The 15,275-nt window shown below is 57.3% G+C and overlaps 1 protein-coding gene across 1 annotated transcript in view; it reads left to right on the top strand.

Annotated features, from left to right (window-relative positions):
- Window positions 1-7,393: 7,393 nt before the first annotated feature.
- UACA (uveal autoantigen with coiled-coil domains and ankyrin repeats) overlaps window positions 7,394-15,275 on the top strand; it is a 31,351-nt gene continuing 23,469 nt past the window's right edge. The window contains exon 1 of the mRNA XM_030456897.1: window positions 7,394-7,525. Within this exon, the coding sequence (XP_030312757.1) occupies window positions 7,469-7,525 (57 nt within the window). The 5' untranslated portion in view covers window positions 7,394-7,468. The remainder of the gene's footprint in view (window positions 7,526-15,275) is intronic.

Raw genomic sequence — 15,275 nt, 5'->3', positions numbered from 1 at the left:
GCCCTCTGGGAGCTGTGGCCTGGTCAGGTCTCATGTCTGTGTCCCCTCCTGCCCTTAGGCCTAGGGAGGGACTTTTGGTGGCAGCTTTTAGAGCAATTTGACAGGAATTCCTTCCAGTTTGGGACCTCAGCCTCCAGTGCTCCCCTTGGTGGCCCCAAAGCCCCCAGAAGGCAGGGAATTGGGGCAGCCTGAGCCCAGCACCTCTGCTGTGCATCCTGCTCCCTTACCCCCCCCCAGCACCTCTGCTGTGCATCCTGCTCCCTTACCCCCCCCAACACTCCCCCAGCACCTCTGCTGTGCATCCTGCTCCCTTACCCCCCATTGCTGAGGCTGCAGGAGGGGATTTGGGGTCCCCCCTGGGAAGCAGAGCCCTGAGCTCCATCTCCTCTGCCCTCCTACCCCTCTGCCAGCAGGGCAGGGCTGCTCGGGCCACTCTGGGGTGAGGAATGAGGTTTTGGGTCACATCTATTAAAAGCACTGCGTGACTTGGCCCTGCTCTGAGGAGCTGCTGTTTCCAGGCAAAATACCAGGTTTTAATCACAGCTCTTACTGCAGGAAGCCACAGGAGCTGGGGGGCTTGTCCTGCCCCAGGTGAGGGGGTGGGTGTGTGGGTGCTCTCCCTGCCCCTTCCCCAGCCCCTGCCCTGCTGGGGGGCTCGGGGGGCACAGCAGAGCCTGGAGCAGCTGCCTGCAGGGAAGGGTGGGATGGGGCTGCGGGGCTGCAGGGAAGGTGTCAGGAAACTCAGATTCTTGGGGTTGTCTCGTGGGGCAGGTGCCTGGACAGGAACCCAGCTGGGTTATGTCCTTAGGTCCCACCCTTTCCCATTTCTCCTGTCCTGGAGCACAAGGTCGGTTCTGTTCTGTTCGGTCCTGTTCCATCCAGGGTGGTGCTGGCTGAGGGATGTTCTGGTGATGGAGTGAGGAGCAGCAGGGATCTCCTGCTCTGTGGAAAAGAACAGTGTTGAGCAAGGGTGTGAGTGGAATTTGCCATGGGAGCAGCTGGAGGGGGGAATTCCCGGGGGGGATCCAGAGGAGTGGGGGGGCTGTGGGGTCCCTGGGCTGGTGGGAGAAGCTCTGGAGCTTCTCTGGGATGTGCCAGGGGGGTGAGGAGATGGGAGCTCCCCTTGCTGCCTGGTGTTGTTACCACCTCTGTTTAATGAACAGCTTCGGGAGGCTAATTAGCTCCTGCTCGTTATGTACCCTGGCCATTACCCAGGAGTCTGAACAATGGGTTTGAGCTCTGCCAAACCACCCCAAGGGGAACACAGGACCTCTGGCTGGCTCTGTGCTGTTTGTAGGACAGGGCTTGTCCCAGAGACCTGGCTCATCTTCTGGTGATCCTGGGTGCTGACCTGGGCAGCTCTCTGGTACCTTCCCAAAAAACCAAGAGCAGGACAACTGGAATGAGGGTGGGAGAGGGAGCTGGAGGTGGTGCCCTCCAAGCTTGGAAGCCTCACAGCTCCTCTTGGGTAGGGGGATCTCCCCCAGGAGGCACAGAGCCCCCCAGGAGGCACAAATCCTGCTTCCAGGCAGCAGTTCCAGAGGGAGCTCAGAGCTCAAGCCTTGCTGAGCAGGAGCTGTGTCTGGCAAGACTGCTCTGTGTCCCCTTAGTCCTCTCCATCCCCCAGCTCTGCCCTGCCCCAGGGACCTTGCTGCTCCCAGGGCAGGATCCTGGCTCCTTGCTCTCCTTCTCCCAGTCAGTTTGGAGCTGGACGTGGGACAGAGTGAGCTCAGCCATGCCAGGATCCCTGTGTCTGGTGTCCCTGTCCCCCTGGGGATGGATGGTGGGCATGGAGCTGCTTGGTGTGTCCTGGTGCCTGCAGGAGGGGCTGGGGATGTGTCTGTAGGGAAGGAAATAAAAGGGTTTGGAAGTGTGGGGAGCTGGAGCCCCCTGGGATGCTCTGGTTGGGAGGCTTTGGGTTGGGAAGGGGGGCACCACAAGCCCTGTGCTGAGCCCCTGGCACCCACCTGGGGAGCTCAAGGGGCCAAGTGCCCCCCTGCAGAAGGGGCTGGAGGATTCTGACCAGCAAGAGGACAAGGGACAATGGTTACAAACTGGGGGTTCCATATAAATATTCAGAAGAACTCTGTCCCTCTGAGGGTGACAGCCCAGGCCCAGGCTGCCCAGGGAGGTTTGGAGTCTCCTCTGGATGCATTCAGACCCCACCTGGATGTGTTCCCCTGTCACCTGCTGGAAGTGACCCTGCTCTGGCAGCAGGTTGGACTGGATGATCTTCTGAGGTCCCTTCCAAGCCCTGACTCTGTGATTCTGTGGTTATTTTATTCAGGAGGTGGTCAGTGAGCTGTGCCCCCCAGCCTGGCCCCGTGGCAGGGTTTGGGCTGTGTCCTGCCCCACTCATTGTCTCACCTTTTTCCTTCCTTTGCTCCAGCCCCAGGGTGATTTCCTGTGCCCTGGGGTGTGGAGGGCTGGGTGCATCCTCCCCTCGTTTTCCTGCTGCCATTTAGAGGCTGCCCAGCACATTTCCATCTGATGGAGGCAGAGAGGAGGCAGAGGAGCTGAGCTCAGCCATGGCATCCTCCCAGGTGAGTGCATCCCCCCTCCATCCATCCATCCATCCATCCACCCATCCATCCATCCATCCATCCATCCATCCATCCATCCATCCATCCCCCCTCCATCCATCAGCACTTCTGGGGTGACCTCTCTGCCCGAGATGCTTTGGGAAATACATACCCTCCTCGGGAACTGTTCCACGGGTGGGGAAAGGAGCTGGAGGTGCCCGTGTTGGCTCCACACGGGAGCTGAGGTGCTCAGAGTGTGGGGGGGAAGAGTTCAGGGGTGCCCCCGTAGGGCTGGAGCCAAAGCCCATGAGGTCTGCGTGGGGCTCCCTCCTCCCTGCAGTGACTTTGGGTGCTCACCCAGCCTGACACGGCCCCGATCCCACCCGGGATTACCACAAAGCTTTGCCCTGCTCGCTGCTCTGAGCCACTGGCACAGGAGGAGCTGGCAAACCGGGTGGTGGAGAACTGCAGAGAGGAGCTGGGAGCAGCTCCCTGAGACCCTCACCCCTAGAACCTCCCTGTCCTTGTCCCTGTCTCTATCCCTATCCCCTGTCTCTATCCCTATCCCCTGTCCCTATCCCTGTCCCTGTCCCCTCTCCCTGTCCCCTATCCCTATCCCTGTCCCTATCTCTGTCCCTGTCCCTATCTCTGTCCCCTGTCCCAGTCCCTATCCCTACCCCTGTCCCCATCCCTGTCCCTATCCCTGTTCCAGTACCTGTCCCCTATCCCTATCCCTGTACCTGTCCCTATCCCTGTCCCTATTTCTGTCCCCTGTCCCAGTCCCTATCCCTGTCCCCTGTCCCCATCCCTGTCCTTATCCCTGTTCCAGTCCCTGTCCCCTATCCCTATCCCTGTCCCTGTCCCCATCCCTGTCCTTATCCCTGTTCCAGTCCCTGTCCCCTATCCCTATCCCTGTCCCTGTCCCCATCCCTGTCCTTATCCCTGTTCCAGTCCCTGTCCCCTATCCCTATCCCTGTCCCTGTCCCCATCCCCATCCCTGTCCCCTATCCCTGTCCCTGTCCCTGTCCCCCCGGTGGATGGGAACCCGCAGCCCCCCGGGTGTCAGGAACCGCCCCAGCTTCTCCCTCCCCAAATCCATGGGATTTCTGCAGCTGCTCTGAGGCTTGGAAGGGGTAGGGGGTGCCAAGGGGTTCCCCTGAGGCCCCTCCCGAGGCTGCTGCTCCCGTTCCCTTCCTCTTCCCTCCCCTCCGGCTCTGAGGATGTGGGGAAAGGCTGCTCAGAGGAGGGGGTGTCGGTCCCTCTGGGGTTCTTTCCTCCTGGTCGGGAAATCCGGAGCCCCCGGTGCCCAAAACTGCGGCTGCTCCATCCCCCAGACCCCCCCAGTGCCTGGGAGGGGGGGAACAGATCCGTGGCACGGGAGGGATGGGAAGGAGAGGGGAGAAACCACAGGGAGACCCCGGCCCATCCCTTGGGAGCTGAGGAAAGGCTCGGGGTGAGCAAAGGGGGAACAAGATGAAACCCAGCAGGGACACAGCCCGGGGGGGTTCCCCCCAGCTCCTCCAGGACAAAAACCCCCAGCAGGGAGCTGAGGGAGGGGAGGAGGAGGAAGAGATGGAGGAAGAGATGGAGGAGGAGGAGATGGAGGAGGAGGAGATGGAAGAGATGGAGGAGGAGGAGATGGAAGAGGAGGAGGAGGAGGAGGAGAAGTGGAGGAGGAGGAGGTGGAGGAGGAGGAGATGGAGGAGGAGGAGATGGAAGAGGAGGAGGAGGAGGAGAAGTGGAGGAGGAGGAGGTGGAAGAGATGGAGGAGGAGGAGATGATGATGATGGAGGAGATGGAGGAGATGGAGGAGGAGGAGATGGAGAAGGAGATGGAGGAGGAAGAGGAGCTCCCGGTGAGGCCGCAGCCCGGGGCTCAGACGCTGCTCCTCACCTGTAATTGGTGCTGAGGGCTCATTAAGGCCAGAGGAAAGCTGCCTGCTAATTAGTTTGTTCCCTAAAGCAGCACCTCCCGCTCCTCTCTGCTCTTTCGGCAGCATCCAGCAGCAGCCCGGGAGAGCTCCCGGGATAAGGATGGGGATGGGGAGGGCACGGAGAGGCTGGGGTCAGGTCCTGGAGCTGGGGAGAGGAAGGTGGGGAAGGGGAAGATGGGGAAAGGAAACTGGGGAAAGGAAGGATGGGGAAACAAAGGTGGGAAAAGGAAACTGGGGAAACAAAGGTGGGAAAAGGAAAGGTGGGGAAAGCCAAGCTGTGTGCACGCTCCCTCCCTCCACACCCTGGGGGTCCTGTTTGTGTCCCCCTGCCCGGGCTGTGTCACCAAACCCGGCAGGGGCTGGGGGTCACCCACCCCTCAAAATCCTACTGACCCTGGGGCTGGGTGACCCTGGGGGGCTCCTCCAGCATAAAACCCAAAACATTTTGTGATTGGGTCTGTGATTCTGTGGTGATTCTGTGATTCTGTGATCCTGTGCCCCAGGAGGAGTTCCCTTTAGGAGCAGAGTCCTGCTGGGATGGGATGGGATGGGATGAGGATGGGGTGGGATTGGGTTGGGATGGGGAGGGATGGGAATGGGGTGTGGACAGGATGAGATGAGGATGGGATGGGGATGGGGTCTGGATGTGGTGTGGATGGGATGGGGATGGGATGGGGATGGGATGGGGATGGGATGGGGATGGGGTGTGGATGGGGTGTGGATGGGATGGGGATGGGATGGGGATGGGGTGTGGATGGGGTGTGGATGGGATGGGGATGGGGTGGGATGTGGTGTGGTGGCTGCTGCTGAAGCTCAGCTGTATTTTACAAAGCTGAGGCCCCTGCTCACACAGATTTATTTTCAGTGCCCCCAGTTCCCCACTCAGCAGGCAGAGGTTCTGCTGGGAGCAGCTCAGAGCAGTTCCCTGGCCGTCTCTGGGTCCCAGGCTGGGCAGAGCTCTGGGGTCTCGGGGGGCTCCCCAGGGATTTGGGAACCCCTGCTCTGCATTGCCACGGCCAGGAACAACCAGGAGGACCCTGACCCCCCCAGTGCTGCCACCTCACCCTCTGGGGGACACCCACGGGTGACAGTGGGGACAGGGTGGCTATGCCAGGCTGGGGGGTGTCCCAAATCCCCCTGAGAGGGGCTGCTGGGCTGGGGTCTGGCAGTGCTGGGGGAGGCTCCTGGAGAGCCCTGAGGGGGGTTAATGCCATTCAGAGCAGGAACGTCCCCTCTGCAGGGTAAACCTGGGCTGCACCCCTTTGGATGGGGTTGGGCTGGGGGGAGATTCCCCTGGGGGGGAGGTTTTCCCTTTGGAGAAGGCTGGAGCTGTTCCAGCAGCCCTGATGTGCAGGGAATTCCCCTGCATCCCCACACACCGTGTCACCCGTGGGGACCCAGAGTGCTGAACCCCAGAGCTGATCAATCCCAGAGCTGATCAATCCCCTGATCAGAGCCCTGAGCTGATCAATCCCCTGAGCTGATCAATCCCGAGCTGATCAATCCCCTGAGCTGATCAATCCCCTGAGCTGATCAATCCCAGAGCTGATCAATCCCAGAGCTGATCAATCCCCTGATCTGATCAAACCCCTGAGCTGATCAATCCCCTGATCTGATCAGAGCCCTGAGCTGATCAATCCCCTAAGCTGATCAATCCCCAGATCTGATCAGAGCCCTGAGCTGATCAAACCCCTGAGCTGATCAATCCCCTGAGCTGATCAATCTCGAGCTGATCAATCCCCTGAGCTGATCAATCCCAGAGCTGATCAAACCCCTGAGCTGATCAATCCCAGAGCTGATCAATCCCCTGAGCTGATCAATCCCAGAGCTGATCAGCCTGGGGTGGGTTGGGTTGGAGGGACCCTAAATCCCCCCCGGGGACAAAATCCCGAGGCTGGGCAGAGCTGGGGCTCCAGGGATGGGATGGATCTGGGATGAGCAGATCTTGCCTGGACTGAAATCCCTGCTCAGGTAAAAGCTGCAGCCCTGGGCATCCTCGGGCATCTTTGGGTAACCCTGGGGTGGGGGCAGCACCTCCAAACCCTTTATCTGGGAAAAAGAAGGGACAACCACAGGGTCCCTTTGGGCATCTGCCACCCAACCTACACCCAGAGAATCCCCAGACTGGGCTGGGTTAGGTTGGAGGGAGCTTAAATCCTCCCCATTCCCCCCCTGCCATGCTCAGGGACCCCTCGCACCCCCCCAGGGTGCTCCAAGCCCCATCCAACCTTGGACACTGCCAGGGATGGGGCAGCCACAGCTTCTGGGGGCACCCTGGGGCTCAGCACCCTCACCCCACAGAATTTCCCCCCAAAATCTCCTCTCTTTCAGTTTCAAGCCATTCCCCCCCATCCCATCCCATCCCACCCCATCCCATCCCATCCCATCCCATCCCATCCCATCCCCCCATCCCATTCCCCCCATCCCATCCCATCCCAAGTCCCTCCCCAGCTTTCCTGCAGCCCCTTCAGGCACTGGGAGCTGCTCTGAGCTCTCCCCATTGCAGTTTTCTCTTCTCCACCCCCCTCTCCCCGCTGTCCCAGCTCTCGGTTCCCATCCCGGTTCCCATCCCGGTTCCCATCCCGGTTCTGCTCTGGCCCGGTCCAGCCCGACCCCCTCCTCCCTCTCTGTGCCCCCAAGCCGCTGCCCTCAGGCCAGAGCGCCGCCCGCCTGCCGCCTGCCACTGCCCCGCCATCAGCGCGCCCCCTGCCGGACGGGCGGGCGGCTCCCTCCAGGCAGACCCCCCCCTCAAGGCCACGCCCTCCTTTAAAATGAGGAAGTACCTCCCTCGCTCCCCGCCCGCTGATTGGCTGCCGCTCCCCTCAGGGCGGGCGGTGATTGGCTGCAGCTGCCGCGGGGGCGGGGCGGCGGGCTGAGGGGAGCGGGAGTGGGCGGGGCCGGTGAGTCCCGGCCCTGGCGGCTGCGGGAGCGGGGCCGGTTCGGGAACCGCGGATCGCCGGGCCGGTACCGCATTGCCGGGCCGGTACCGCGCCCGCCCGCCCGGGGCCGCGCCATGAAGAGCCTCAAGTCCCGCCTGAAGAAGCACGAAGCCATCATCGGCGGCAGCGCGGTGAGGGGCTGAGGAGTGCGGGAGTGGCGGGGGGGTCCCTGCTGGGGGCTGAGGAGTGCGGGAGAAGGGGGCTGAGCCCCCCTGAGGTGACTTCGGGACGGAGCGGGGGTTGCGGGGCCGGCACCCTGAGGGCTCTTGAGGCTGCGGGGGGATGGGATGGGATGGGATGGGCGGGAGGGCTGCGGGGTGAGGAGCTGGAGGGGTTGGGCAGTGCGTGGCGGCAGAACACAGGGGGCTCTGAGCCCTCCCCCCCGGGGCTGTGCGGGGCAGGGCTGTGCGGGGTGATGTTGTGCGGGGCGGGGTGGGGCTGTGCAGGGCAGGACAGAGTTGTGCGGGGTGGGGCTGTGCGGGACAGGGGTTTCAGAGCTGGGGTTGGGAGGTGCCCGGTGCTGCTGTCCCCGGTTCCTGGGTCAGCCCCGCGGTCCCGGTGCGGTGCTCTGTGCGGGGTTTGCTCGGGAAGGGACTTGGGATCACCCCGGCTGGCAGTGACGGGGGTGCAGCTGCCTCTGTCCTCCCTTGGGCTTCCCGAGGCCGGGGGGTGTTACTGCTGCACACGGAGTTCCTTTCTCTTCTTGGTTGGGTTTTTTTTTAGCATTATTATCATTTCCCCACCTTTACCCCCTGGCAGTTGGCTTTTGGTGAGAGAGGTTTTGGTAAGGGAGTGAAGCTGTGCTGGGGAATTAATTAGTGTGCTAAAAATCACCTCTAATTGTGGCCCTAAAGTGGGTGCTGGGGCACCCTCACCCCTGGACTCCCTGTTCCTCCCTCACCCCTGGACTCCCTGTTCCTCCCTCACCCCTGGATTCCCAGCTCCCTCCCTCATTCCTGAATTCCCAGCTCCCTCCCTCCCTCACTCCTGAATTCCCTGTTCCTCTCTCATTCCTGGATTCCCTGTCCCTCCCTTCCTCACCCCTGGACTCCCTGTTCCTCCCTCACACCTGGATTCCCTGCTTCCTCCCTCAATCCTGGTTTTCCAGCTCCCTCCCTCAATCCTGGTTTTCCAGCTGCCTCCTTCCCTCACCCCTGGATTCCCTGTTCCCTCTCTCCTGAATTCCCTGTTCCTCCCTCATTCCTGGTTTTCCAGCTCCCTCCCTCAATCCTGGTTTTCCAGCTGCCTCCTTCCCTCTCTCCTGAATTCCCTGTTCCTCCCTCTCTCCTGAATTCCCTGTTCCTCCCTCACTCCTGGGTTCCCTGTTCCTCCCTCTCTCCTGAATTCCCTGTTCCTCCCTCATTCCTGGTTTTCCAGCTGCCTCCCTGCTCTGCCCATCTTGCTGCTGCCCCCCAGACCATCAGGGCAGGGCAGGTTGCAGCCATCCCTGCCTTCTCTCAGCCCCTTCCCAGATTTTAGCAGCCCTTAAAATTCCCCTGGATCCTCTTGGAGCTTGAAGCCATTCCTTGGGAACAGGATCTGGTCTGGGAGCTCCGTGGGCACCCAGGCTGGCAAAGTGCTGACCAAACCCAGAGCTCCTGGGGAGGTGCAGCCCCCAGCTGAGCATCTCCCTCTGCGGGGGAGTCATTCCCAAACCTCCCCTGAGCCTTTGGAATGTGTAGGCTGGCTCTGGGGGATCTTATTCCTTAGGCCTTGGGCTCTGGTTGTTTGTTCAGAGGAATCCTGCAGGAATCCCAGCTCAGCAAGCCCTCAGCATCCCTCTCTGCTTTGGGGGAGGTTTGGGGATTTTTCACTCCATTTCAGGGCAGGTTTGAGCAGCCCCAGTGCTTTTGGGGATGAAGTTGTTTCAGAACACTTTGCCTCCTGGGACATCCTCTAGCAGCTGGGCTTTGTACCTGGTACCTCCTCATGTCCCCTCTTTATCCCTTCCTGGGGCTGCATCATCACCTCCCCAGCAAATCAAACCCCAATTTAGGACCTGGGCACTAATTAATCAGCACAGGGGGTGCTGACAGCCAGGCTGAACCTGGGGGGGTTTTGTCTGGGGAGAGCTGGGTTCCTGTGTCCAGCTGCTGGGAATCCTGCTGGGAAGGAGTATTCCATGGGCAGCCTCATCCCTCCCTCCCTCCCTCCCTCCTGGGCAACTCCCTGGGGGCTGGAGAGAAACCTGCTCTCCTCCTCAGGCTTCTGGAAGGTTTCCTTGGGTTTCAGGTGAGGTTCCATGCCCCGTGTGTCCTGGTGCTGACCCTCTGGAAGTGCTTTTGGTGCCTGCCTGGCAGCAGAAAGCAAAAATGGTGATTCCTATGGATTCCACTGTTATCTGGGATGTTGTGCCTGAAAAAGGGAATTATCTGGCTGATGGTGCTTGGAAAAACCATCTGAGGAGCAGGATTTGGGGAGACAAATGCTTGGGGTTTGCAGGAGTTCTGTGGAGCCTCACGGGCCCTGCTTTCAGCCAGGTGCCTTTTTAATTAATTCTTACAGGGGAGGTTTTAATTAATGAAGTGGATCCTCTTGGGGTGACCCCAGCAGCCTGCACTGCTCCTCTGTCTGAGGTCCAAAGCAGGGGCTGATCCTTTGCTTGGGATCCAGGTTGTGGTTAGGAAATGGGGTTTTTCCAGCCAGAAGTTCCCTCTGCAGCACACGAAGGAAATAGGAAACGCTCAGGGGTTGGGTTTGTCTTGAAAGTCCTGGAGGAAACTTGGGTTTGTTCTTCTATAAAGTTTATTTTGCTGCAGACCTTTTGCTCGTTGCCTTTTGCTGGTGGAACTGGAGCTGGAAAACTGGAGATTGGCTCTGGAGAGGCCTGGGGAAGGTTTTCTGCTTTATTTACCTGCTGGGACACAGCTGGGGGGGTTCTGGTGAAGTTCTGGTGCTTGGCTCTAACATGGGGGGTTTAACCCTGTCTGTCTGCTGAGGGTGGGAATTCAGGGAAGGGGCTTTGTGTCCCAGCTGTGTCCCAGCTGTGTCCCAGCTGTGTCCCAGCTGTGTCCCAGCTGTGTCCCAGCTGTGTCCCAGCTGTGTCCCTGGGGATCAGGGCTCTGTTTCCCTGGTGTGTCCCTGCGGATCAGGGCTCTGTTTCCTTGGTGTTTCCTTGGTGTTTCCTTGGTGTTTCCTTGGTGTTTCCTTGGTGTTTCCTTGGCGTGTCCCAGATGTGTCCCTGAGGATCAGGGGTCTGTGTCCCAGCTGTGCCCCAGCTGTGTCCCTGAGGATCAGGGCTCCGTTTCCCTGGTGTTTCCCTGAGGATCAGGGCTCTGTGTCCCTGCTGTTTCTCTGCTGTCTCCCTGCTGTGTCCCTGATGATTCCCTGCTGTTTCTCTGCTGTTTCTCTGCTGTCTCCCTGCTCTTTCCCTGATGTTTCCCTGATATTTCCCTGATGTTTCCCTGGTGTTTCCCTGAGTATCAGGGTGCTGTGTCCCAGCTGTGTCCCTGCTGTGTCCCTGAGGATCAGGGCTCTGTGTCCCAGCTGTGTCCCAGGGGATCAGGGCTCTGTTTCCCTGGTGTTTCACAGCTGTGTCCCAGGTGTTTCCCTGATGTTTCCCTGGGGATCAGGGCTCTGTGTCCCTGCTGTATCCCTGAGGATCAGGGCTGTGTTTCCCAGCTGTGTCCCTGGGGAGCTCTGTGTATTCCCAAGCTGTGGCATCATGCAGAGCTGATGGGAGGCACAGGCACACACACTGACACTGCTGAGCCCTGCAGCACCAGCAGGGAATGAGAGGGAGCAGCTGGAATCCCAGTGGAACCTCCACCAGCCCTTTCTCCTTCTCATCTCCTTTCTCCTCTGGGAAAAGTGCTGCTGGATTTATTTTGTTAATGAAGGGAAACTGCAGCTCGTGTGTCATTAGCAGGAGGTCTTGTGCAAGAGACAGAGGCTGACATCTGAGCACTTGCCCTGGAATGATGATCCCTGGTTATTATTATTATTATTATTATTATTAATAATGTCACAGCAAGGTGGTGGCAGCTGGACTGGTTGAAGGTTGGGTTAACCCTTCCCTGCCCATACTCCCCAGGTCTGTGGAATGCTGAGCTTTTCCTGAGGAGCAGAGCTTGGGGCTGAGCCGCCTGAACCCTGGGAGCAGCAGGGAGGGGAGGTACCAGGTCTGGGTCCAGTCTGACTCTTTTAACCAAGCTGATGGTACCAGACTGATTGACTTTGCTAATTAATCAGCAGCACTATCTTTGGACCCACAGCAGAGTAACTCTGTGAGGATGACTTGCAGCACCAGAGGGCTGGGGAAGGCACCTTGGGAACTGAGATAATGGGGTGAAAAAGAGATGTGGGGTGACCTGGCTCCAGCTGAAGGTGTCTGAAACGTCTTCCCCAGAGGAAGCCTCTGCTGCTGGTGGCACACACTGCTCTGGGAACAACCTGGGGTTGGTGGCACTTTGTCAGGGTGCTGCTGCTGAGTGCAAAGACAAAACACTTCTTGTCAGCCCCCCCACTCACAGTGCTCTGACCTCTCAGCAGGATTTTTCCAGCATTGCTGCTGGGGGCTGGAGCAAAGTTTCCTTTTCCCTTCTTCTCCCCTTTTCCCTTCTTCTCCCCTTTTCCCTTCTTCTCCCCTTTTCCCTTCTTCTCCCCTTTTCCCTTCTTCTCCCCTTTTCCCTTCTTCTCCCTTTCCCTTCTTCTCCCCTTTCCCTTCTTCTCCCCTTTTCCCTTCTTCTCCCCTTTTCCCTTCTTCTCCCCTTTTCCCTTCTTCTCCCCTTTTCCCTTCTTCTCCCCTTTTCCCTTCTTCTCCCCTTTTCCCTTCTTCTCCCCTTTTCCCTTCTTCTCCCCTTTTCCCTTCTTCTCCCCTTTCCCTTCTTCTCCCCTTTTCCCTTCTTCTCCCCTTTCCCCTTCTTCTCCCCTTTCCCCTTCTTCTCCCCTTTCCCCTCCCTCTCTCCCCTTTCCCCTCCCTCTCTCCCCTGGCTGCTGCAATCCTGTGATATCCAAATACCCAGTCCCAGGCTGCCTGGGGTTATTCAGCAGGGAACCTCGGGGTTCCAGGAAGCTTTATCCAGGCTGGTTCAAACCCCTGTGTGATTCATTTGCGTTCAGTTCTGCAGAATCAGGTCCCCGTTGGTGTCAGCTTTGTGGCTGATGCTGAAGAGGCTCCAGGTCCGTCAGGATCAGCAGTTTGGGGCTCAGCCAGAGCTTTGTGGTGCAGCCTCTTTGCAGGTGCATTGTAATTATCCTGAAAAAGTGGCTTCCACCGATGCTTCACCACTCTGGAATGTGGCAATTAAAAGTATTTCTGAGCTCTGGAGGTACAGTGAGTGCCTGTCAGCAAGCTCCCCTCCTTTTGGCTGGGGCTGCAGGTAAGGCTGGGCTGGTTTGGGTTCCTCTGAGCTGCAGGGCTCTGCCTTTATTTAAATATTGCTGTTTATTAGCAAGCAAGTGCTGGTAATAATAAAACCCTGCTCCTGCCTCCCTGTTTGCTGAGAGCAGCTGGAGTGGGGCTGGAAAAGGGCATTACTCCTGGCTCTGCTGCTGGGTCTGATCTCCTCTCCCCTCACCCCTGGGCCTGGCTGCTGCCCCATTATTAACACATCATTAGCACATCATTAATAAGCACAGAGCAGGACACAGATCAATCCCTCCCTGCCTGAGAGCCCCTGCTTGCAAGCTGCTGGTTTCTCTCCCAGCCAGGCAGGGGATGCTCTGCCCTTCCTGCTGTGGAAAAGGGAAATGAGTTTTTCCTGGGATGCAGCAGGGGTTATCCCTGGGATCCAGGAGGTGGGAGCAGGGATGCTCTTGCTGCCAGAAGTCTGATGATGTCTTTCAGTGTTCCCACAGTCTGTACCCCTGGCTGCTTCAAGCTCTGGTTGTGTTCCCCAAATATTCCTGGTTTTTCTTGGTGTCCCAGCTGGTTCTTGTCTCAGGGCTGAGAATCTGAGGAGGTTTTATCAGGGAAGAGCCCTTGAGTCGTGTGCTGGCGATGAGATGTGAGGCAGGGGTGTTTAAATTTATTTTTTTTTCTAAATATTAGCAGACTTTGTGTTGTCCAGGAGCTGAGCACAGAATTCCTGGGCATTTCCTCTGTGCCTTGTGTGTAGCTGCTGCTGCTCCTGGTTTTCACTGCTACCCCAGCCATGGGGGGAAGAGAAAGTGGGGATGGTGCTGGGGGGGGGAGATGTTTGACAGGGATTTAGTGCTGGAAGGTGGAAATGTGACACGGATTTAATGCTGTTGGGTGGAAATGTGGCACAGAGTTAATGCTGTTGGGTGGAAATATGACACAAATTTAATGCCTGGTTTTGGGGTTTTTTTGCTTTTTTTTCTGTGTTTTTTTGGGGGGGGGGCTGGTTTTTTTTTGTTTTTTTGGCTGTTTTTTTGTGGTTTTTTTTTTTTTTTTTTTGGCAGTTGTTTTGGCTGCTGTTTTGACTGTTTTTAAGCACTATTTACCCTGAGCCTTTCCCCCTTCAGAGCCCTCAGTGAGTTTTCAGCAGATGGATGAGGAAGGGCAGGGAAGGAGGAGGTGACAGAGCCCTGCTTGCCCTGGGTGTGGAGGGAACAGGACATCCCTGGGGCACTTTGAAACCCCAGAACATTTTTGTGAACTCAGATGTACCTTTAAGCAAAGCCATACCATTTAAAATGCTCTTTCCATCCCCTCCTTGAGCCCTTTTCCCAAAAACCTGGCATCCCTTTGGCAGCTGTGGATGAACCAGAGCTTTGGTTTCTCTGCCCCTGGGTGCTTATCTGTAAGGAAAACAGTCCCAGGAGCACGACCTGTCCTGGTTTGGTTTGGTTTTTAATCAACCCAAGCAGTTTTTACATAAATCCAAGCACTTCAGAAGCAGCTGGCACTGTGCAGCACCTGGAATTGCAGGGTGTGCCTGGGCTTTGGTCACCAATCTGCTCTGACCTGGGCTTTGGTCACCAGTCTGCTCAGCCCTGGGCAGGAAAAGGAAACAGATGAGGAGTTTGTGCTGCTGGATGTGCTCAGCCTGCCCAGACCTTCTTCCCTGGACAGGTTTTCCAGGGACTCTTCTCTTCCCCCAGAGCAAAACCCAAAACCTCAGCTGGACGAATGGATCCCTTGTGACCCAGATGGATGTAAAATAATACAAGTAAAACACTCCTGGTATTTGGAAGAATTACTCTCTCTGGTGGGCTTCACAGCTCTCAAAGTGCAGTTTCTCTGCTCCAGAAATGGGATGGCAGTGGTTTTGTCCATATATTTTTAGGACCACTGATGTACCTGTGAGCCCTTGCTGTCAGTGTGGTGGCAGCTCTGCCCTCAGTGTTTTATCTGCTCGTGTCACCCACTGATGGCATCAGAGGAGGAGGGGTCCCACTGGGATTTTTTTTTCCCCATTAATAGGATTATCTGCCTGGCCCAGGGGTGCCCAGGAGCTGTGTTCACTCTCACAGGTTCATGGCAGCTTTCAGGCTGAGAGGTTTAAGGACTGCTCTGGGTTCCTGCTGCTATTTCTGGAGTGAGGGAGATCACTGCTGCAGATTGTCCCTGCTTTAATTAATCATGCTCTTTATTTAGGAGTCAGTGTCGTGCAGGTGTGTTCAGGGGCTCTGGAGGAGCAGTTTCCAGTCCAGGTGGGAGCTTGCTGAGCAATGATATTTTTTTTTTATATATTTATATATTATTTTTATATCTATAAATTATTTTTATATCTATAAATCTATATATAGATAATATATCTATATCTATAGATCTATATATATAGATCTATATATATAGATCTATATATCTACAGATATATCTACAGATATATCTACAGATCTATAGATCTATCTATATCACTATAGATCAAAGCACATATATATATATATATATATATAGCACAAAGGGTGGGTGCAGGTCCTGAGGACTGGCTGCAGGCAGGGGGAGAGCCATGGGAGTGAAGGAATCAGAGT

Source organism: Calypte anna, chromosome 10, assembly GCF_003957555.1.
Source record: "Calypte anna isolate BGI_N300 chromosome 10, bCalAnn1_v1.p, whole genome shotgun sequence".
In the NCBI taxonomy this organism is placed as follows: Eukaryota; Metazoa; Chordata; class Aves; order Apodiformes; family Trochilidae; genus Calypte; species Calypte anna.
This window is presented reverse-complemented; position numbering and strand designations above follow the sequence as displayed.